Source organism: Tachyglossus aculeatus, chromosome 14 (assembly GCF_015852505.1).
Source record: "Tachyglossus aculeatus isolate mTacAcu1 chromosome 14, mTacAcu1.pri, whole genome shotgun sequence".
In the NCBI taxonomy this organism is placed as follows: domain Eukaryota; kingdom Metazoa; phylum Chordata; class Mammalia; order Monotremata; family Tachyglossidae; genus Tachyglossus; species Tachyglossus aculeatus.
Window position 1 is genome coordinate 16889000 of NC_052079.1, and position 25129 is coordinate 16914128.

A 25129-nucleotide genomic window follows, 5' to 3' on the forward strand; every position below is an offset into this window, starting at 1 on the left:
TGTTTATGTCTAAAGGCATTTGATACTTTACATCCAACAGAAACTGCTCACCATTGAGTTCACTCCATCACCTTGCCCCCTCCTATCTTACCTCACTGATTTTTTCCTACGACTCGGCCCACACTCTTTGCTCCTCCAACCTACTCACTGTATCTCAGTCCCGTCTATCTTGCTGCTGGCCCTCTGCTCATGTCCTGCCTCCGGTCTGGAACTCTTTCCCCCTTCATATCCAACAGACCGCCACTCTCCCCATCTTCCAAGGTTTATTAAAACCACATCTCCTTCAAAAGACCTTCCCCGACTAAGCCCTTATTTCCCCTCCTCCCTCTCCCTTCTTTGTCACCTTTTTTTACCCTTTCTTTCACCCCACTCTCAGCCCCATGGCACTTAAGCTCGTCGTGTGCAGGGATTGTGTCTGTTTATTGTTATACTCTCCCAAGCGCTTAGTACAGTGCTCTGCACACAGTAAGTGCTCAGTAAATGTGATTAATTGTGTACTGTTGGGCACAGGACACTGTAAAACAAAACCTTAGACAGTGTTCCATGCCCGCTAAAAACTGGCCAGTTGCCGAGAATAGACTGCATGACACACTGCCATTGAGAAGGTTTTTCAGTGGTATATAATAATAATAATGATGGCATTTATTAAGCACTTACTATGTGCAAACCACTGTTCTAGGTGCTGGGGAGATTACAAGATGATCAGGTTGTCCCATGGGGGGCTCACAGTCTTAATCCCCATTTTACAGATGAGGGAACTGAGGCACAGAAAAGTGAAGTGACTTGCCCAAAGTCACCCAGCTGACAGTTGGCAAAGCTGGGATTTGAACCCATAACCTCTGACTCGAAAGCCCGTGCGCTTTCCTCTGAGCCACGCTGCTTCTCAAGTGCTTACTATGTGCCAGCACTGTACTTAGCACTGGGGTAGATGCAAGCGGATCAGGTTGGATGCAGTCCATGTCCCTCGTGGGGTTCACTGTCTTAATCCCCACTTTCCAGATGAGGTAATGGAGGCCCAGAGAAGTGAAGTGACTTACCCAAGGTCACACAGCAGACAAGTGGCAGAGCCGGGATTAGAACCCAGATCAATCAATCAATCAATTGTATTTATTGAGCGCTTACTGTGTGCAGAGCACTGTACTAAGCGCTTGGGAAGTACAAGTTGGCAACATATAGAGACAGTCCCTATCTATCAATCGTATTTATTGAGCGCTTACTGTGTGCAGAGCACTGTACTAAGCACTTGGGAAGTACAAATTGGCAACATATAGAGACAGTCCCTACCCAACAGTGGGCTCACAGTCTAGAAGGGGGAGACAGAGAACAAAACCAAACATATTAACAAAATAAAATAAATAAAATAAAATAAAAATAAAATCCTTCCGACCCCCAGGCCCATGCTGTAGCCACTAACCACTAGGCTATGCCGCTCCCCTCTCCCCCTGGAGAGACTCTGGGCACAGGCATCAGGCAGGGATGGTAACCCCTGGAAGAGTAAATTAGGCTTTTTGCAACCTTTTCTGGAAAATTCTTTAGTTGCTTTAGAACTTGTCACATAGTAAGTGCTTAACAAATACCCTTATTATTATTATTATCAGGCAGAAACTCCTCACCCTGGGCTTCCAGGCTGTCCATCACCTCGCCCCCTCCTACCTCACCTCCCTTCTCTCCTTCTACAGCCCACCCCGCACCCTCCACTCCTCCACCGCTGATCTCCTCACCGTACCTCGCTCTCGCCTGTCCCGCCATCGACCCCCGGCCCACGTCATCCCCCGGGCCTGGAATGGCCTCCCTCTGCCCATCCGCCAAGCTAGCTCTCTTCCTCCCTTCAAGGCCCTGCTGAGAGCTCACCTCCTCCAGGAGGCCTTCCCAGACTGAGCCCCTTCCTTCCTCTCCCCCTCGTCCCCCTCTCCATCCCCCCATCTTACCTCCTTCCCTTCCCCACAGCACCTGTTTATATGTATATATGTTTGTACATATTTATTACTCTATTTATTTATTTTATTTGTACATATCTATTCTATTTATTTTATTTTGTTAGTATGTTTGGTTTTGTTCTCTGTCTCCCCCTTTTAGACTGTGAGCCCACAGTTGGGTAGGGACTGTCTCTATATGTTGCCAATTTGTACTTCCCAAGCGCTTAGTACAGTGCTCTGCACACAGTAAGTGCTCAATAAATACGATTGATGATGATGATGATTATCCTCCAAGTCTTTCATAGCAGAGATGGGCATTTTTCGCTGAACAATTTATTTTTTCCTTGACCTTTCAATTTGGGCAGGGTGATTTCCCCCCTTGATGGAGCTTAACAAATACCCTTATTATTATTATTATTATCCTCTAAGTCTTTCATAGCAGAGAGGGGCATTTTTCTCTGAACAATTTACTTTTTCCTTGACCTTTCAATCTGGGCAGAATGATTTTCCCACTAGATGGAGCCGTCTTATTTGGGTAAAAATTCAGACCGCCTTCACTATAAATCAGTGGTCCTAGCATGCCTGAGGCCTCCCCCAATCCCCCCCTGCACTTCAGCCAGCTTTCTAATTGTAGAATACATCTTTGTTCTTTGCCTGACCTGCCCAGTGACATCACTGCCTTGCTTCCTGTTGCACTGTATCCCGCCTGACTCACAGACTTTGACACAAGCCAGATGGCCGCAGTGATTGGTAGGGGTGCAGTCTGCTTGGTACTGCAGCTCATGTAACAGAATAGGAAGACGTTTTATGATCAGACGCGGGAGCACAATAAGACTGCAGTTTTGCTAGGTAATTACGTTTCACCGCACACTTTATTCCCCCCAGCGAAGGTCACTCTGAAAAAAAAAAAATTATTTGGAGCATTTGTAGGTATAGACCTTTGATCTTTTATTAGACAGTAGTCTGCTGCAAGGGAATGTTCTTTTTTTTTTTTTTTAAGCAGTTCTGCAGTCACTCGTGAAAATGACATGTTTATTTATGTTTAATGGTTCTTTCAGGCTGTGCATTGGGATCCTTACCTCCCCTCCTCCCATGTCGTAACACAAAAATGTTTTGGTTTTGTAGCGAGTTTAGTTTGGAGAAGTCAGAGTTGAGGCATGTTAATACAAGCAGATTTCTGTCAAATACACTCCGGGGTGATTGGGCAAAATATATTACTGTTTCTTATATGTTTGCTCGTAATGTCTCTGGCCCCCTTAAAGACCGGTCCTTTTTTGGGTTTAAGAACTGGAAAGATGTCTAAATTGTGGGACGTTTTTGGACTTTGGGGATCGGTCTCTCCCTCTCTCCATCCTGTTTGCTTTAAATAAAGCTTGGGAAAAATGACTCCGCACAGAATTTTGCATTTAATCATTTAAGGTCAGTTACTGCAGTAAACTCTTGAAATAGTGTGCAGTTGTGAAAGATGATCGTAAGACACTGTTGTATCTCACCCTTTTCGTCAGGCTTTGGCCATTAAGGTGATGTTGAGGCAACTCACGTCATGTTTTGTTGAACTATCCTTGCTTATACGGGGTGAGGAACGTTATTTGCTAGAATTAATACTGTACAGGGAATGTTGAACCAGCAGGTGACAACATTGCTATTTTTTCCCCCTCAAAGTAAAGCAGATTCAGCCTCCAGTAGGTAATTTGATCCCGTCGAGAAAATAAAGAAGCCCAAATTTGACCCAAGTGATTCCTCGTTCTCACCATTACTTCTGTAGAGCCCAAATAGGAGGCTATAACCCTAAATTCATTTTTCGATAAGAATTGTGTTGCCTGCCTGATTTTTTTTTTTTTTTTTGGTAAATTGTGCTTCGTATTTAATAGGTAAATTGTATCTGTTATCTGCCATGATGGTGTGTTTGCCAGGTCTGAATAAATAAACCCCAAAGCTGAAAGCAAAATATTGGTGTCCAATCAAGTGAAACATAGGCATCCGGCCTGTCTTTGTACCGTGTGTTCAGTTCCAGATAAAATTGCATCCATCTATTTTCGCTGTAAATATGTCTTAACATTTAATGATGTTTTAATTTGTTTTCATCTTCTTTTTTTTCCCCCCTACTCAGCTCTCGCCCCTGTCCTTTGCCTCTCGTTTTGTTGGTGAAGATATAACAGTGATGTCTGCATTCAACCTACTGCATTTGGTGACAAAGAGCCAGCCAGGGTCCTTGCAAGCCTGTGGGCTCCCCTCAGGTTGAATGGGTGCTGTTTGCAGTGCCATATGTACTAAAAGCCTTTTAGGACTGGGTGTTTCTGCTGCAGGAAATGAGGGTCTCTTATGTTCTGCTAAATTTAGCCTTTGCTCCCCGCTGAAACCGGAAATTGGTTATATATCACCACTTTGCTCTGAGTTACATTCATTTCCACAGTTCTTAAAAACCCTTGGATAATCCTGGCCAGCTTACTTACCCAGGGTACAATCATCCCTGATACTTGTTTGATGGTTATCTTCTTTCATTCATTCATTCATTCATTCATTCAATCGTATTTATTGAGCACTTACCGTGTGCAGAGCACTGTACTAAGCGCGTGGGAAGTACAAGTTGGCAACATATAGAGACGGACCCTACTCAACAGCGGGCTCACAGTCTAGAAGGGGGAGATGGACAACAAAACAAAACATATTAACAAAATAAAATAAATAGAATAGTAAATATGTACAAGTAAAATAAATAGAGGGATAAATCTGTACAAACATCTATACAGGCGCTGTGGGGAGGGGAAGGAGGTAGGGCGGGGGGATGGGGAGTGGGAGAGGGAAAGGGGGGGATCTTCTCGTTCCTTCCTATACCCCCTTGGTTCCCCGTGAAAAAATGTGAAAAGATGGCAGTGTTGCTAAGTGCCTTACAGAGTTCTGGACAGGAACTCCTTAGGGTCATTTAAATTCGAGAATTCAGGTCTCCTCATTGACTAAATTGCGCTCAGTTTCAGGAACAAACCCCTTGGCCGTTTGTTTTGTTGATCATTTCTAGTTTAGAAGCAAATTTAAATAGTGAACTTGAGGATTTGAAAGGGGGTTATCGTACGTTGCAATTACAGTGGAAAGATGGCCTCCATGCCTTCAGATCATCAATACAGAACATGTGGTTTATCAGATTAAACCAAACTTCCCATACTCAAACTTTCCATAGCTATGAGCAATGTTGAGCTGTTGGGTAAAAAAAGAAATGTCTAAAAGTCCTTGGGCACGTAACTTTCATTGCAGTATTGACAACTTTAATGGTTAATATCATTTCCAAATAATATTCATGTACTCTTTTGTGATCTTGAGATCCCGTTAGATGCTGTGCAGAAAATCTCCAATAGACACAACTAATGTTTTTGCCTAATCTTGTATAGAGGCAACATGGGTAACATAAAAGCCTGAGGACGATTCTTTAATCTCAAAGCATTTAGCCAGTTTAGACATGGCATTAATAGATTCCCTCGGGGAGTAATGTTAGATTTTATATGAAAATTGTTTTAAAATGACCAAGACTAATGTGGAATCATATACATTTTACATTCAAATTTAGTCATTCAGGCCAAGTGTGAGCTTAAGGATATTTGCGGTTGAGATGATTCCGAAGTTGAAACCGGTGAAATAACCGGTATAAAAATGCCAGAGTATCAAGTTCAGTGTTTTGGGGGTCAAAATGGGGATTATTCGGTATTTTCAGTTTCTCATCAATTAGTGAGGGTATGAACTTCATAGTCATGAGTTAAGACAAAAGTCAATAGTTTCCTAAAATAAATTGCATTTCATTTGCATCACACAACTAAGACTTCCAGTTTTGTGACATGCATGTCTACTCTGACTCTCCGTATGCATGTATAACGCCCATTAACCTTAATAAGAATTACAAGTGCACATTATGTATAAGAATAGGGTCCATTGTGTCAGTCTGACCTTTTGTTTGCTCTTATATATTCCACTGACCCCAATCTCAAGCCCCAGGGACAAGAAAATTTTCCCAAGATTTACTAGACTGCTTTTTGACTTAAAGCTTCCTTTTTTAAATTTAATAAAACAGATCTGCACCATCAATATTTCAGGAATAATTCTCGAACTATTCAATTACCAATTCCTAAGGAAGTGTCATTAGAGTAAATCTTCCTTTTGAAACAGATGCAGAAGGCAAAATCATTTTCTTCTATTGTCCTTTCTAAGGCAGTAAGATCTTTGTTTTTGTTCGCCTCTTGGTTGGACATTTAAGATATAGCATACTGGTTAACTTTGGTTTTATGATAAACTTGAAGAAAGTTATTTTTTATAAGAAGCAAAACATTTTCTCAGAAAGAGCCATGTTCTGTAAGTAAAATAAAAGGCTTGCTACTTGTTCTGTCTCCGCAAGTGGGAAGAGAAGAGGGGAGTAGTCTGGGATGCATCACATTAAAATTGTTTGGGATCCTTTGTTTTGTAATTAAAACAATTTTTTTTTCTATTCAGAATGGCTTCTTCCTTTCCTGTGATAAACACTCCTCTGAATTTTTATCGTCTGCATCCACTTTAAGTTAAACTCTCATCAAATGTTAAACTAAGCAGAAACAGGACAGGCTAATAATATCTAGCGAACCTGCATAAAAATCTGGAAAAGGAAGTGGCTTTGGCAAGTGAAGGGAGGGCATTCTTATCTCAGAGTCACAGCTGCAGCAATTCTTGGGAGGATATTGGGGAGCACTATTTTGATAAATGTTTAAAATTTTTTGTCTTTCACGGAAGACCCATTCGTAACAATTGTGGCTTCAAAAGGCCCTCATGAGAGACATACTATTTGGGGCATTTGCCTAATCAGTACCTCTGGTTATAATAGGACATGTTTTACTTTACATTATCATCTCTGTTCCTTTTTAACTGGCCTCCCCTAGTTGAGTCTAAAGGACTCCCTCAGATGCGAGCTATAGTGAACCATCCCCACAGCACTTATATGCACATCTGTAATTTATTTATTTATATTAATGTATGTCTCCTCCTCTAGACTGTAAGCTCATTGTGGGAAGAGAACGTGACTGCTTATTGTTGTACTGTACTCTCCCTAAGGCTTACTACAGTGTTCTGCACACAGTAAGTGCTCAATAAATTCACCCGACTGATTCACACTTGGAGAGAGGCCCACGAGACAGAAGCGAATAATGAATTTGGTCGCATCTCACCATCAGTCTATCAGTCAGTCTTATTAATTAATCGCTTACTGGGTGCAGAGCATTGTACTAAGCGCTTGGGAGAGTACAATGCAATGGAGTTGGTGGGCATATTCCCTGCCCACAATGAGGTTTCTGGACATTGGCTACACTTTGGAGATGCACAAGGTCAGTTTAATTCCTCTCATGAACATACAGGTTACAGTACCTTGAATATTGCCCTTCTACAACTAATTAGCTCCCTACATGAAATAATTAGTTGAATGTGAAGTGATCCATGTGATCTGGTAAGCAAAATCCATTTGATACAGCAAGTAAAATGATTTGAAAGTTGAAGAGGAATGTATAGATCATGTCATTCAAATGGTATGAGGCTTGTCCAAAATTTTCCCACTGTTAGTATGATTCTCAAATAGTGTTAGCATTTTCCAAATGACAGTTACTAAATAAATAGTAATGGTAGGGATTCCATTTAACTATTCACTTAGCAAGAATGGTGGTCAGTCATCAGGAACTCATGCACAAGTGTCAGAAGTTTCCGACCAGTCAATATTTATCTTGCCACCGTCCCTGGAGGAGCAAGAGAAGATGGGTTCTAATCCTGGCTCTGACACATGTCTGCCGTGTGATCTTGGGCAAGTCACTTAACTTCTCTGTGCATCAGTTACCTCAGTGGTAAAATGGGGATTAATATGTGCGACATGGACTATATTAGCTTTTATCTACCACAGCATTTAGCACATACATAAGCGCTTAAAAATATCATAAAACAGTGTAGTCTAGTGGACAGAGTATAGGCCTGGCAGAGGTCCTGGGTTCTAATCCCTACTCCTCCACTTAACCTGCTATGTGACTTTAGGCAAGTCATTTAATTTCTGTGTGCCTCAGTTCCCTCATCTGCATAGTGGCGATTCAATGCCTGTTCTCCTTCCCCTGTGGGGCCTAGTGATCTTGTATCTACCGCAGCGCTTAGTACAGTGTTTGACACATAGTAAGTGCTCAACAAGTACCACAATTATTATTATTAACAGAAAAGCTGGCTGCAAGGAGCTTAAAGGGAGGAATAGCATGCGGATACAGGTCTCTGATAAATGCAATAGCTGGGCTTCTCATTTGCTGGGTTTCTGGTTCTCTTCCCTCAAAACCTTTCGGATCAGATCTCTGGGCCCGACTTTTTCCTTGCCTCCTCCAAGACTGCACCACTTCCTTCCCAGTTCCTCTCCCTTCCCAGTTCCTCTCCCTTCCTTAGCCCTTCTGCTTGCCACAGCCTCCCTTCATTCGATCGGGTCCCCAGATTAGTTCAATATGAAGATCAGTATGGAATCCAGACTCCCTCTAATGCACCTTCCACACATGGCCTACTGCATTTACCCACAGGGCTGAGAGTCAAGAATTCTTGGGTTCTGACTCTTCCTCTGCGTCTGACATGCTTTTTATCTTGAATAAGTAATGAACAGTCATTTCTGCTTTAACCAGTGTTGAATGTTAAAAAAAAAAAACAAAAAAAAAAACCAATCCAAAAAACATTTCTAGCTGAAACATCGGCTTCAGAGGCGCTGGGCTCCGCTGCCTGCAGGCGGGTTGGGGGGCAGGGGATGAACAAAGTTTTGTTGGAGGTGGAAAGTGGTGCCACCCTTTGCCACCCTGGAACAACTGTGCCAGGACGTTTTTCAGTTCCAACTTACTTTCAGTGCTGACTAGAGCACTTGTTTCCATGACCTGATTCGGACAGGACGGTTGTAAGAGTCAGAAAGCATCCTTCCCACAGTAAGACTATAATCGATCAATGGAATTTGAGTGTTTACTATGTGCAGAGCACTGTACTAAACACTTGACAGAGTACAAACAGTAAGGCAGAGTCAGTGCAACTCCCAATCCACAAGTTGGGACACAAATAGTTCTGATATAGAATGAATCAGGCAGGAGCTTGGGGGCATCGGTCAAATTAAGAGAGCACGGGACTGGGAGTCTGAGGACCTCGGTTCTAATCCTGGTTAAACTTCTTGTCTGCTGTGAGACCTTGGGCAAAGTTTCTTCTGTAGGCCTCAGTTATCACGTCTGTAAAATGGGACTTCAGGCTGTGAACCCCATGCACAACCCGGACTGTGACCAATCTGATTAACGTATGCCCACCCTAGTAATTAGTACGGTGCCTGACACATAGTAAGCGCTTAGCAAATATAAAAATAACAAACAACAAGCAAAAATGCTTCCCAGCGTGTGCCTTGGCCTTACGGTGAAGGACTGCTCAGCACTTTGCATTTCCGTGTTTTGGCCAATTTGCCAATCAGTGGTATCTATCGAGCATTTACTATGTGCAGAGCACTGTACTAAGGAGAGCGCAATCCTACAGAATTAGCAGACATGTTCCCTGCCTCTAAGGAGCTTTCAGTCTGGAAGGGGAGTTTGGAGCCACTTTTGTGGTTTTTAAGATAATAAAATGACAGTGACTGACAGAGATGTAAAGTATTCTAATAGAGATGACCATCCCGATAACAGGAATTCAAATTGAAAAATGGCAGTGATGTCGATATCTTTGACCCCTCTACTCCCTAATCCATTAATTTCCATTGAATCACTAGTCTCACTGACACAATTTTCTCCCAAACGCCAGTATTTCAAGAACACAATTACTACACTGTAGCAGAAATGGCTGTCATTGTTTCTATGCCTCAATCTTCCCATCTCTAACAAAACTAAACTAATGAAGACTCAACTCCAAGAAATGTGAGTCGATCACAGTTTGACACACACTTTGGAAATACTAATATTGCATGGCCGTCTGTCTCCCCCTTCTAGACTGTGAGCCTGCTGTTGGGTAGGGACCGTCTTTATATGTTGCCACCTTGTACTTCCCAAGCGCTTAGTACAGTGCTCTGCACACAGTAAGCGCTCAATAAATACGATTGAATGAATGTCATCGGGTGGCTAGAACACATGAGGTTAAACTGTTTTGCAGAAGGAACAAGTGAGAGGAGGAGATGGAGTTTAAATAACTCGCGGAAGACCATACCGAGGGCAAAATTAAGAATCGATTCCCACATTTCTGCATTCCAGTCCTTTATGTCTAATCACATTATTATTACTTTACTCTTTGATCGTTTGTATTACCTCACATTCCCACCCTCTCCCCCAGTTTTGGAATCTTTTCACTTTCAATAGACCACTATCTCTGGTTGTGCTCTGGGGACCATTTGATTATTTTTGAACGAATAAGTACAATTTTTAAATTAAGGAAAGCCTCATCTGAATTCATCGAAACTCCATCAAACTAATAAAATCCCAAAGAGTGACTAAGCAGCTTATCCAGAAGATGGCACTAGTCTTATGCTCTTTCACCGCCAGGACCAGAATGACCTTAGTCATCATTAACACCTCCATGACAACTTAATAAAAAATGTTTCAAAAATCCAGTCGAAAGAAAAAGCAGTGATAAACTGCCTTGATTTTTGCACACGTGAAACTCTCATTTTGGAGTGCAAAAATTTCCAATTTCTAAAAGGCACTGTACTGCTATTCTATTTTTTACGTGAATTAGGGCCAACATTTTAATTAAATCTTTTATATGACTTTTGGGGTGCAATAATGCACCTCCTTTTGAGGATTAAGTAAAGGAAAAAGTTCCGTCACGTATATGAAATTAAACCATAATTATGCAATTTCTTATATGCCTATTTTCTGTAGCAGACCACCCACGTTTTAAAGAAAATTTTCACTTGTACTTTACTGTGTCTTAAGTTGCGGGCTCTCATTTATTTTAAAATGATTTTTTGACACTTTAAATGTTCATTATACTGCTTGCTGTCACACCTCTCTGCGTGAAATTGAAATGTTTTAGAAAGCGGAGATGAATCACTTGTAAACTATTGGTAATTGGAAGGTATGCAGAAAGCCTAAAGAAGTCAAGAATAACTTTTCGTTTTACAAGCCTTTTCAATAGCTGTTATACAATAGCTTTAGCGGACATATAGAAATTGCGAGTGTAATGTATGATTACTACTTTGATTTTTGAAAAATATTTGCTGGCAAATGAATATATTTCCAGGTTAAATTGTAATACTTCAGTACAACAGGATATTGGGCATATGGTGTAAATTTTATGAGAAATACTTGAACCCTAATTCTTCATAACAATTTAGCACCCATTAACCCATTCTGAGTTACACTACTTCTCTGGCAAGGCAAGTGAAGGGTGTATGAATGGGAAATTAACAGAAGTAATTAGCCATTTTAATAAAGACTATGCCAAAAAAAAAGCAACACACAAAATCCACCCTCTGAGAGTGATTTCAGAAACCGAGAACTAAATACTAATAGAAAATTCTGTTTGGAGTTTTGGATTTTCTACATTATTAGTACATCATGTAATTACATTAATTGCTCATTAGTTTGCCTATGCTTTGTCATAAAGTATGCATTGCATTTCTTAGATTGCTGCACCAGGTTTAGGTATAACGTAATTAATGTTTCTTAGTGACAGTAAGAGTGAAAAGACAGTATGGAAGCACTAATATTAATGAAGTTATGCCTCTAAGATTTTCATTATAAATCTGACTTTTCCCAGGACCTCTTTATCAAATTTTTCATAGAGTTTTCCTGGTCCCCATTTAGTGCAGTGATTTAAAACTGAAATTACTTTTTTTTACATTACAGAAAAAATTCACACATTTTTTCATATTTTCTTTTATTTGAAGAAAAGGGACATTTCTTTATGATTTAAAAGCCCCATGAAATTTGCTTAAAGTGACCAGGTATTTTTCCGATTCATTATTTTTCATTTCAGACTGCAATTTAAAAAATTAAATTGGATCTATAAAATGATTTAAGTAATAACAGTGTTGGGTTTAGAAGAGCTATGCAGTAATGTGGAGTTAGTTCTCAAAAATGAAGACATCTTCTAAAAAGCAAAAATTACTTCCTAAACTCAATCACATTGGCCTGATGAAGTAGACACTCAACATTGGCTGCAAAATGAAAGCCCTTCGTAGCAAATAAGTTGACCTTAAATTGACCATGCTGACTTTAAATTGTGATTATGATTATTTTATTTTTGGATGAGTAAAGAAAGTTTAAGATGTAACAAATGTATTTTCACCTGCATAATTGTATTACCTGGCTCAGGAAATTATCTTTTTTTAAAAAACCATTTTAATGAACAGTTTAATAAAATGTTGTGTTTGCTCTCATTTTTGTTTCAATTGTAACAGATACATTTAAGAGTTTTGATCTGCGGTTGGTGGTGGTGATGATGATGATGAAGAATTATTTCCCTGGCCATTTCTGCACGGGCAGGTTTATTTTTGGAAAGGATTTCTAAGCACTAATAAGATCCCTTTTTGACTGGTTTTTGAATGGGGGCAAATGTTACTCTTAGAAGAAAATCAGTTTTCCAGAGTGAGTACCCTGAAGGCAGGGATTCTATGGGTAGAGCCTCAGGTCCACCTTCGAGTATGGCTTATGTCTCCTGATGCCCATTTTTCTGATTGACAGTTGGACTTTTCAGCTAACTTTTGAGTCCAATGAGGTTGGTGAGACAGGAGCGGGAGAAAGGGAAGAAAATAAGGAGAGAGGCGACTAGCTTAAGGAGTTAGTACAACTTCCTAACAGCAGTTGTCAGTTGGATCAAACCCTTCTCTCCGACCCCAAGTTACTGACTTGAACCTGATCCAAATTATGGCAAAAATAACCAGTCCCAAATTCTCCTTACATTCAGTTGAAATGAAGTTCTGAGTCAGTCAATCGTATTTATTGAGCACTTACTGTGTGCAGGGCACTGTTCTAAGTGCTTGGGAGAGTTCAATATAGCAATATAACAGATGCATTCCCTGCCCACAGTAAGCTTACAGTCTAGAATGGGGGAGGCAGACATGAATATAAATACATAAATTACAGATATGTGCATATGTGCTGTGGGGCTGGAAGTGGGGTGAATAAAGGGAGCAAGTCAGGGAGCTGTAGAAGAGTGGTAGAAGAGTTAGCAGATCTTTCTCACAGCAATTGCCAGTTTATTAAATCCTTTCTTTATTTCTCCAAATTACTGACTTGAAGCTAATCCAAATTAATGCAAAAGCAACCAGTCCCCAATTCCCCTTAAGTACAGTTGAAATGAGGTTGCAAATCAGTCGATCGCCTTTATCGAGCGCTTATCGTGTGCAGAGCACTTTACTAAGCTCCTGGGAGAGTACAATAGAACAATATAGCCGACGCATTCCCTACCCACAGTGAGCTTACAATCTAGAGGTTTGTGAGTGTTTGCACTGGCAAGAAACACACGGATTCAAGATTTCTTCCAATGAGGACTGGTTGTAACTCTACGCCAAAAGTCTTCTGTTAGGTGTCACCCTATGACCCGGGGCAGCAGCTGAGAAAGCACCCTTGACCTCCCCCTTTAGACTGTAAGGTCATTGTGGACAGGAAATACGTCTGTTGTTGTAGCGTACTCCCCCATGGGCTTAGTACAGTGCTCTGAACACAGTAAGCGCTCAATAAATGTGATCGACTGACCTTAGCTTTCCTTAATAATAATAATGGCATTTGTTAAGTGCTTACTGTGTGCAAAGTACTGTTCTGAGTGCTGGGGAGGTTACAAGGTGATCAGGTTGTCCCACAGGGGGCTCACAGTCTTAATCCCCATTTTACAGATGAGGTCACTGAGGCACTGAGAAGTGAAGTGACTTGCCCGAAGTCACCCAGTGGAAAATTGGCGGAGCTGGGATTTGAACCCATGACCTCTGATTCTGAAGCCCAGGCTCTTTCTACTGAGCCACGCTGCTTCTCCCCCAGTGACTTCTGTGCTGTACTTCTACCTTATCATCTGATGATGAGATTGAAATAAATTCTGGTGTATCTGTATAGAATCTATAAGGATAGACATTGTATCAATCGATCACTGATATTTGTAGAGCTCTTACTATGTGCTGAGCATTGTACTAAGCACTTATAGAGAGTACAATAGTAAGTGGACATGATCCCTGTCCTCAAGGAGTTTACAGTATAGCAGAGGGAATTGACATTAATATGAATTACAGGTGGGGGAAACAGTCAAATACAAGGATATGTACGTAAGTGCCATGAATGGGCACCTAATTGCTCAGTGGGGGAAGATTCAAATGCATAGGATATGCAGCGTTGGAGGAAATAGGGTGAGGAGATGAGAGATTAGTCAGGGAAGGCTTTCTGGAGGAGGTGTGATCTTTGTGATGTAGGCTGTGAAGGTGGGGAACGTGGACAGAGAGTCCCTAGTTAATGCTGTGAGATCAGAGCCAGATTTAGATGTTTGACGCTTCTGAAGTGGAAAATGTGGTATTTGTTAAGCACCTACTATGTGACAGGCACTGTTCTAAGCGCTGGGGTGGATGCCAGCAAATGGAATTGAACACAATCCCTGCCCGCCCCCGTGAGGCTCACAGTCTCAATCCCCACTTTACAGATGAGGTAACTGAGGCCCAGACAAGCAGACGGCAGACAAGTGGCAGAGCTGGGATTAGATCCCATGACCTTCCAACTTCCAGGCCTGTGCTTTATCCGCTACGCTACGCTGCTTCCCCAAGTAATCACCACCCATCCCGAGAAGTCCAGGCGATGCTGTTTGCATTCCAGCCTAACGTAATGTCGTACAGTACATTTTGGAGAAATCTGCCCAAGTCCACCCAAGCTCATGCCAGGAATACGTTAGTATAAACAAATTAACAATGAATCATTTTAATGTTATAATTAGCAGAGCTCCAAATGGCTGTACTTCTAAGTTCTCAATGGATAATTCTTGTAGAATTCGAGGCCACTCCTCTTCGATAGTGAGCCCGTAGGTAGCTGCCCCTTTTACTTACTGCTTGAAGACAGCCCTGGGCAGGGAATGTGTGTGTTTATTGTTAAATTGTACTCTCCCAAGCGCTTAGTACACAGTAAACGCTCAATAAATACGATTGAATGAACCTATTTAACATAATGCCAGTTCACCAGCCTTGAGCAATGAAGCGCTTGCTTAGTTCTCGTGCTTAATGAGGAGACTATAAATTGAGGTGTGCTTTATAGTAATAATAATACAAAGCATGAGTTTCTTCTGAGAAACCCCAAGGATCTTGGCAATCCCAACATCTGCTCTAAGAAGTAAAATGGTTAACAATATGATATTTGTTCTGCAGATGGGGAGAAGAGGAAGGCGAGATCCGAAATTGTAAAGATAGCGGTCCAGTGACTTTCAATAGAGATCACTCTGCTATCCAAATATTTGGCCTTTTATTAACTTTTCTGCTGTAGGCACTTGACTAAGAGCTGTTTTTGACTACCTGTCTTTTTTTATTGTGCTTTCCTAAGCGCTTAGTGCAGTGCTGTGTTCACAGTAAGCATTCAGTAGATATCCAGTGCTTGATTGATTTTACAGAGAGTAGCCAGCTAAGCCGTGATCCAGATTTCAGTCTACCACACAGAGGATATTTAGATATGGTAAATGATTCATGCCCATACATATAGAGAAGGTGTGGTAAATTCTCTTGTTCCTCTGTAAACAGGCCAGACAAAACAGTGAAATTCATAGTGATTTTAGTAACTTTAGGACTGCTGGGAAAGGTTTTTTATTTCCTCTCAGTGGAGTAATCGTTTAGAAGCACCCATTTCATGATCTTGCTTATTGATTGATGGTTAAGTGTAACCAGTTAATAATAATTGTGATATTTGTTAAGGGCTTGCTCTGTACTAAGCACAGTGCTGCTAAACTTTGGGGTAGATAAAATTCATTCAGATCAGACAAGAGTCGCTGTCCTACACGGGACTCAGTCCGAGGGGAGGGAGATCAGGTATGGAATCCCCATTTTATAGGTGAGGAAACCGGGGTACAGAGAAGTCGACTGACTTGCCCTAGGACACACAGCAGACAGGTGGCCAAGCAGAGAATAGAACTGAGTCCTCCTGACCCCCAGGCCATTTGGAGGGGTTGTGTTCCTGCACAGCCTGGTGAAAAATACAACTCAAATTCTAGTATTCACTGTTTGTCCATTGCCATGTGCATGGGTGCAACCATTTCTAATGACATCACATTACTGGAAGAATATTCCCTAATTTGACTATCATGCCCTGGCAGAACTGTGTATTTAAATTACCCCTTAGATTATAACATACTTTGGTTCAGGAACTGTGTCTGATTTGTTTCTCTGAAATTTCCAAGTTCCGAAATTTACTCAATGGAGATCTCAAAAAATGCAGAGTGGTACTCATTGAGTCATGGCCAGAGACTGGGCATATCAGTCTCTCTGATCCCATTCTAATAAAAAATGCAGCAAATCCAGTGATAATCTTCCCTATTGAGGGCTTACTATGTGCAGGGCACTGTACTAAGCAATTGGAGGATTGCAGTGTAACAGAGTTGGTAGATTCCTTCCCTGCCCTCAATGAGTTTACAGTCTAGCTCAAAACAACACTTGGGATTCTGAGGGGAGAAAGGAGTAGTGCAATTTATTTTATTTTTAATGGTATTTCTTAAGCGCTTGCTATGTGCTAAGAGCCACGTGGGGCTCACCGTCTAAGTAGGGGGGGGGGACGGATATTGAATCCCTATTTTGCACATGAGGGAAGTGAGGCAAAGAGGAAGTGAAGTGACTTGCCCAAGGTAACATAGCAGGCAAGTCGAGGAGCCAGGATTGGAACCTGGGTCCTTCTAACTCCTAGGCCTAGGCTCTATCCACTAAGTCACACTGCTTCTCTCTCTGGGGGCCACTGCTTCATTGTCTATCTGTTGCCGAATTGTACTTTCCAAGCGCTTAGTACAGCGCTCTGCACACAGTAAGCGCTCAGTAAATACAACTGAATGAATAAATGAATGAAATGCCTTGGCACAGACCTCTAGGAAACAACGGGCAAGGATTATGAAAGGAATGTCAGCTTCATAATAGGTATGGCCCTAGCTATTTTACTACTAGTTTCCACCACAACAACAATATTTGTCAGAAAGTAGAAAAGCACCCACAGGCCAGTCCTCACAGTTGATAGGGAAATGAAGGATTAGGGGAGGATCCGGATACTCTGAAAAAGAATCTCCTCTTTTTCTTCCGGCCTTTCATTCCCCCCACAACCTAAATCATCCAAGTGACAGTAGCAGGATGGATTCTGCTCGAGTTTATTCTCTCCATGAAGAGGCAACTCTAGACTTGTTCTCTGGATTAAATGTGTTGTCAGTCTCGCTTTAGAGCTTGGTTTATATGTTGATATCATTCTGGAAATATGTGGAGCTGAATAGAAGGGCAACAGTAACCTTTTACTTTCCTCTAATGTAGTACATCTATGCATTATTGTAGTTTTCAGTGTAGTTATGCACACTAATCCGAGGGGAATCTTTACTTCCTTGTTGTGGGTGGCTAGATCCTTGAGCTCTCAGGGTTAAGGGGGAAGGGAGAGAGCTGTTCTCTGCAAGACGTCTTGATTGCTTGTGAAACTTCCAATGGAACTGAAGTTGTCTGTTTTTAATTTTTTTCCTTCTGTATGTGCTATGATGTTTTCACTGAATGCCCATACTCAAAAAAAAAATTAAAAACAGGCACCTCCAGCTTGATCATATGTTTCACATGCAATCATGTAGACTTGAAGTGAACTGACTTTCTCTTCCCCCATTGCCTCTTAATGACAGTGGTATATTAGAAAAAAAATCAATTTGACTGGCCCTACAAGTTAGGAAATGTTATTTGGAGCAAGATATTCTCTTCAAATGTTCTAAGCTCCTCAGTTGGGAGGCTTTAGAGTTCCTAGCAAAATGGCAATCAGTGATTTCAGAGACTCTGAAGTGGATCTTAGAATTCTTGACCAATTTTTTTTTAATAAGAAAGACTGCTGCTGCTGCTCCTCCTGCCAAATCAGCAGTAAATATTTGGCTTTTGGGCGTGAGTCGATCAAACAATCAATCAATCATATTTATTGAGTGCTTACTGTGTCCCCTGGATTTGTATCTGTCCATAAAGTATGAGGAAAACAGCGGGATGGACATTTTAAACTTGACGTTCCATGTTTTTTCTAAGCCCATTTGTGATCTCAAAGCGATTGTCCAGTTGACAACCTTTTATCTTCCCCAGTGCATAGTACAGTACCTGGCACAGAGTAAGCGCTTAGCAAATGCCATTATTATTATTATTTGCTGTTGTGGGAAAGCCTTGTTTTGACCCCCTCTATTTTGGGGCTGGAGTTCCAAACCTCATCTACTGCTGGGCTCTGAAAAGCTTTGAACAGTGTTGAAAAGAGTAAATAATTTCTGAGAGGGGAAGAAGAGAGAGCCCCTGCAGGCCAATACTTCCTGATCTGCAAACTCTTTGAAATTTGCTTGCTGCTTCCTCCCCGCCCCCATCCACAAAATAAAAAGTTGACACCTACGAAATGGATTGCCCTCAGAGAACTAAAGGTTGTTCCATGAAAAAGAAGTTCAATAATAATAATAATGGTATTAGTTACGCGCTTACTAGGTGCGAAGCACTGTTCTAAGCACTGGAAGGGGGGAATACAAGGAGATCAGGTTGTCCCACGTGGGACTCACAGTCTTAATCCTCATTTTACAGATGAGGTAACTGAGGCACAGAGAAGTTAAGTGGCTTGCCCAAGGTCACACAGCTGACAAGTGGTGGAGCAGGGATTCGAACCCATGGCCTCTGACTCCCAAGCCCGTGCTCTTTCCACTGAGCCATGCTGCTTCTCATGGGATCCTAGCAGAATTCATCCTTCTTTCAAGAAAAAAATTGTCAGAGATAAATGAAGTGATAGCCAGAGATAATAATAATAATTATTATTATTATTCTGATAATGGTACTTGTTAAGCACTTACCATATGCCAGGCACTGTACTAAGCGCTGGGGTAGGTACAATTTAATTAGTTTAGGCACAGTCCCTGTCCCACATAGAGCTCACAACCTTAATTCCCATTTTACAAAGGAGGTAACTGGGGCACCGAGAAGTTAAGTGACATGCCTAAGGTCACACGGCAGACAAGTGAAGGAACTGGGATTAGAACCTCCAGCCCTGCGCTCTTTCCACTAGGCCATGCTGCTTCCTGCTGCCAAGATCATTAAAATTAAGGCTTCTGAGTTGCAATTTAGAATGATTTAGCATTGGATAATAATAATGATGGTATTTGTTAAGCGCTTACTATGTGCCAAGCACTGTTCTAAGTGCTGGTGTCCATAGCCTATTGGCTTTCATTGGTTAATAGTAAGAGCTCCCAAACCCTTCTTTCTATCTCCATCCTCTGCTACCCTGAAATAACTCCATATTCTCAGAAAATTTTACCTTCGAAAGGCACATTCTGCTACTAGAAAAACTTGACATTGTGAAGTGAATTGCCCACCTAACTCCTTCAAATATGAAAGTCAGATTAGTTTTATCATCCCACCGTGCACTGCTAAAACATTTGAGTTTGCATAATTGAAGTTTTAAAATGATCTGTTCTCCTGACATCCTGGCAGCATCCATTGATGTAAATTGGAACTTCACTTATGGACCAATAAAATATACTAATTGAAATAGAAATGCAGAATTGTTTTTTCTGAAGTCCTCCAAATATACCAAGAAAGCCTGAAATTTGCACTCCACAAGGCACTGGCACTATAGTTAATTCTTCTGCATCAAGATCAAGTCTCATCCATTGCTCCTGATAAGAGACTTCATTGCAACATTTCAGATGAACAAAGAAACAGAAAACAAACAGGTTCTCATGTATAGTATCCTCTTTTTTTTTGTCTGGCTCAATCTCTGGCACAGGCAAATGAGAAAGCCAAAAAATCAATCCATCTGTGCATCATATATTAATTGAGGGTTACCATGTACAGAGGACTGTACTAAGCGCTTGGGAGAGTACAACAGAATTAGCAGACAAGTTCCCTGCCCATAACGAGCTTACACACATGGTAATCAACAAATAACTTCTTGTGGTGGAGGTTGGGGAATTTTCAGCTGAGGTGTCCCACCACATCTGCTTGGGTGGTGCATCTGAGACAAAAACGCTTCTGCTTTTTGCCACGTAACTTTCAAGAGTTGTTTCTTTCTGTCGGCTGGAAACTTTATGCAGTGCACCTTTGCTCCTCCTTACTTCTCAGCACTAAGGGCGCAGATAGTCTGCTACACAGATGAGGACAAACTCTAGCCGGGTAATAACTCTTGAAGATAAGGATTACTTCTTTAAGTCCTTTAAAGCAGCCATGCAATTAGCACAAGCTCATGGACCCAGAGCCCAAATGAAGGCAGGCTTGGCCTAAAATAAATTATACTTCAGAAGCATAAGAATGTTAATATAACTGTAAATGAATGAATGAATCAATCAATCGTATTTATCAAGCACTTACTGTGTGCAGAGCAATGTACTAAAATGCTTGGAAGAGTACAAAGTAACACATTCCCTGCCCACGTAAAGCTTACAGACTAGATGGGGAGATGAACGTTAATATGATTATGAATGGGTACATAAGTGTTTTGGGACTGCGGGAGGAGTGAATAAAGGGAGAAAATCAGGGTGATGCAGAAGGAATTGGGAGAAGAGGAAGTGAGGGCTGAGTCAGAGAAGGTCTCTTGGAGGGCCTTCAGCAGGGCTTTGAAGATGGGGAGAGTAGTTATCTGTCGGATATGAAGAGGGAGGGCATTGCAGGCCAGAGGCGGGATATGGGGGAGAGTTCGGTGGTGAGATAGATGAGACCGAGGCTGGCAATAAAGGAGCAAACTGTGTGGGCTAGGTTGTAGAAAGAGAACAGTGAGGAGTAGAAGGAAAGGTAGGAGGGGGCAAGGTGATTGACTGATTTAAAGCAGATGGTGAGGAGTTTCTGTCTGATGCGGAGGTGGATGAGCAGCCACTAGGAGGTTTTTGAGGGGTGGAGTAATATGGACTGAACGTCTTTGTAGAAAAAGGATCCAGGTAGCAGATGCCCTATATTCCTCAAGACACTGGGCTGCTAATTTATACAGTTATGAGATTATCCTTCAACTCTTTGGCCAGTGTGGGTAAGGTTAGTGAAAATATTTTAGGCAGGTAGAGATTTTTGTACATCAAAATACTGTCTGAATTTTGAGGCAGGTGATCACTGTTGTCATCCTCATCGGAATAATCATCATTATTATCATCACCAACATCCATTTTTTCTGTGAGACCATCTGTTCTGGCTGACAGAATGAGGTTTTTTTTTTCCTCAAGGTATTAAGTGCTTACTATGTGCCAGGCACTGTTCTAAGCGCTGGGTTGGACACAGTCCACGTCACATGTGGGGCTCATGGTCTTAGACCCCATTTTCCAGATGAGGGACTGAGGCCCAGAGATGTGAAGTGTCTTGCCAAGTTTGCACAGCAGACAAGCGGCAGAGGTGGGACTAGAACCCAGGCCCGTGTTCTGTTAACTAGGCCATGCTGCTTCTCATGGCCTGTAATAATCAATTCAATAATCAGTTGAGTTCCTTTGGTTCCCTCTTCGGAGAAACTTAATGCTATTTTGAAAAATATTAACAGAAGGAGAACACCACACGTTTTAAAGAATAATCAGAATAGCCCCACAAATTAAAATTGTGCCTCATTCATCAAGAATTACTTTGACTTATTCTGTTTAATGCATTTTAGTACAATTGTTCTTAATCCCTTAAAAAAAATCATATAGCGATTATTAGTCTGAAAATGGATCAGGCTTCCCCGAAATGTTATGAAAAAAGAATTCTGAAGTAAAAGCAATGGGATGACTCTGTTGTGTGTCAGCTGTAAGAATGCTAGGCCTAAATGAAAAGGGTGTGGGCCTGGGAATGTCGGCTCTGCCACTCGTCTGCTCTTTGACCTTGGGCAAGTCACTTCACTTCTCTGTGCCTCAGTTACCTCATCTGGAAAATGAGGATTAGGACTGGAAGCCCCATGTGGGACATGGACTGTGTCCAACCTGATTAGCTTGTATCTACCCCAGGGCTTAAAGCAGTGCCTGGCATGTAGTAAGCGATTAACTGACAGACAACATAAAAAATAATGCTTTTCCTGAATTATTTTAGGTTTCAGAGCAAACCAAAAGTTGAGGGATTTTTTTACACATGTATGGGGCTCTCATTTTTGAGATTTGCATTCTTTCTTCAAGTTTTTCTTGAAATATAGGAATTTAAGAGCACATTAGGGCATAGCATGACTATCACATATTCATATTTTTTTTAAATGACTGGATAGTTTTTCCTCTTCTTGTTATGAAATCCGTAAGATCAACTCTACCAACTTTCAGTGGGGAGGAAAGATTTCTTTGCAGCACAGATCTATAAGACCATTATAGTCCTGAAAAGTGAATAGCATACAGGCCTGGGAGTCAGAGAACCTGGGTTCTAATCCCAGCTCCTCCGCTTGTCTGCTGTGTGACCTTGAGCAAGTCACTTAATGTCTCTGTGCCTCAGTTACCTCATCTGTAAAATGGGCATTAGGACTGTGAGCCCCATGATGGTCATGGACTCTGTCCAACCTGATTATCTTCTATCTACCCCAGTGCTCAGTACAGTTCCTGGCACATAGTAAATGTTTAACAAATACCATTAAAAAGAAAACTGGGATTCGTGCTGGAAATACTGGCATGTGCTCCCTAAGTGGAGTGGCATACTATGCCAGTGCTAACAAATTCATACGAAACAGAAAAGGCCAAAGAGCCAGAGAAATATGACTGTGTATTAAAAATATACTATCAGGTAAATACTTAATTGTTTCTCCATTTTTTTTTACCTAAGGTGATCTTTTGGTTTTGTTTTGGTCCCTCACACAGAAATCTAAGATATATGACCTAGAAATGCGCTAAGATTTAGGGAAGAGATGCGATTTTCTAGGAAGTTAAGAATCTTCCACGGTTTTCTAGACTGTGAGAACCTTGCTCGAACCTTGTCACTGACAAGATTTCCTTTGTTGAGGGAACTAACAAGGAAATGAGACACAAGGTGATTGTCTAATTAACTCTTGGGCAGAAAATCTGAGCCCTCAGACTCAGACCCTCTAGATTGTAAGCCCCTTTGTGGGCAGGGAGAGTGACTATCAACTCCATTGTTTTGTACTCTCCCAAGCGCTTACTACAGCATTCTACCCATATTAAGCTCTCAAGGAACACTATTCATTGATAGATTCAATGTGATCCTGTGCATCCACCATTGATCTTTATTGATCTTCTTAATCCTTCTTGGGTTATTGATTGCATGGTAGCTTTTTTTTAATGTTATTCATTAAGCACTTGTTGTGGGCAGGGAATGCAACTGCCAACACTGTTATATTGTACTCGCCCAAGCCGGGAGGGCAGTGCTCTGCACACAGTAAGCGCTGAATATATACGATTGATTGATATGATGCTTCAAGCACTGTTCTAAGCACTGAGTTAGATACAAGTTAATCAGGTTGAGTATTCCTTCCTAAATATTTCATTCCCATTTCCATGCTTCATTTATGGCGATTTAAAAAAAATTGAGCAATTGTAGAAACTCAAAAAAGAGTTTTCATTACCATGAAATATCCAAACAGTTTTCTCACTGATATATTCGTGGTTAAGAAGAATTTGAACTAAAAGACAAACATGTTACACCTGTTGATGTTTTGTATATCAACTGCCAGATAAGCAATCACTGATAGAAAACAAAGGACTCTTTTTACACACATGCTCTAGCCCTCTCTCACTCACTCTCTCTCTCTCTCTCTCTCTCTCTCTCTCTCTCTCTCTCTCTCTCTCTCTCTCTCTCTCTTTTTCTCATACACACACACACACACACACACAAACACTCAGAGTATGTAAAGTATGCAATTAAATGTATGAACAATGTGGGAGGAAGAAGATTTCCCTCCGTACTTCTAAGTTAACTTTTATGTCACATATCAAACATTAGACAAACTGAAATGGTAAATTTCACTCTACGATAGCAACTATATAGTACCTAATAAAGATGATAAGGAAAGAGTCCCCCTCATGAATTTCATTTTTGAGAATTCTAAAACAGCATGGTTTTCTCAAAAGCAGTCATTTGAAATCATAGATGTCTGAAAAATGAGCAAGAAATGGAGACAGAAAGAAAAGAAGAAAAATCATTTGAACTTTTCCCAAACTGGCATAAAGTGGATTTCTTTTTATTGTCACTGGACTGGAGTTAGAGGCAGTAGAGCAAAGAGTTTTATCATCTCACTGCTGTTACCGCTTGTTGGTTACAGTCAAGATACACTGTGAAGAATTGATGAGTCCTAGCCTTGCGGAGTTTCCTAAAACATTTCCTTTTGCTGTTAGCTGTACTCTGAAAGGCTTATTCGTTCAGAAATACCGAGGACAAAACCCTCCAGGTTTGACAACTTTAAATAAGCAACAGTACTTTTTAAGGAGCAAACCTCACTTACAGTTAGGAAACAATATTTATATTTAAGGTTGAAAAGCCAGGAGGTAGGAAAAATTTGCTAATTTGAAAGGTGACCTTTAAGTGCACCAAAACCAAATAATTTGTAGGCTGTGACACAGGGCACATTCCTGCAAAATTTGTGTGAATACTGCTTTAGTGGTTCTTGAAAGACAAACAAAGAAACCTGGAATGAAATTTTTACCTTCCTCCCCCACCAAAAAAAAAAAAAAAAGAAAAGAAAGATTGAGGGTAACAAAAGGGCTCAGCAGCACCCTTTCAAAGCTTGCCATTACAACGAGGGCTCTGTAGCAGTTAATGAGATGGTTCAGAGTGGAAAACAATCTGTTTTTAAGAATGTTTAGATCAAAAGTAATTTCTAATCTATGAAATAGTCACTTCAATACCCCTCATTCAACTAGTAAAGCTTTTTATGTTTGCATTATTTACTTCAATCAGATGTTTTCAATTTTACTTTTTTTCCCTCAATTCAAATACTTGACATGGTTAATCAATAGTGACCAACAGTATTATTCTTTTTCTTCAAAAAAAAAGAGAGAGAGAAACATCTCTGCCCAAATGATTTGCAAGCATCTGTACTGTAAGCTACTTTTTATGAACACTCCTTAGTAATGACTCAAGGTAAAAAAGCAGAAAAGCATCCAATGTTAGGAAATTTTAGGAAATTGCAATCCAATACCATGTAATTTAAACCTGCAGTTGCTTCCCTTGT

At 41.0% G+C, this 25129-nt stretch overlaps 1 protein-coding gene across 1 annotated transcript in view; it reads left to right on the forward strand.

Moving 5' to 3' along the window:
• MSRB3 (methionine sulfoxide reductase B3) overlaps window positions 1-25129 on the forward strand; it is a 124306-nt gene that overhangs the window by 11416 nt on the left and 87761 nt on the right. The window contains exon 2 of the mRNA XM_038756854.1: window positions 4027-4153. Coding sequence (XP_038612782.1) covers window positions 4078-4153 — 76 coding nt within the window. The 5' untranslated portion in view covers window positions 4027-4077. The remainder of the gene's footprint in view (window positions 1-4026; window positions 4154-25129) is intronic.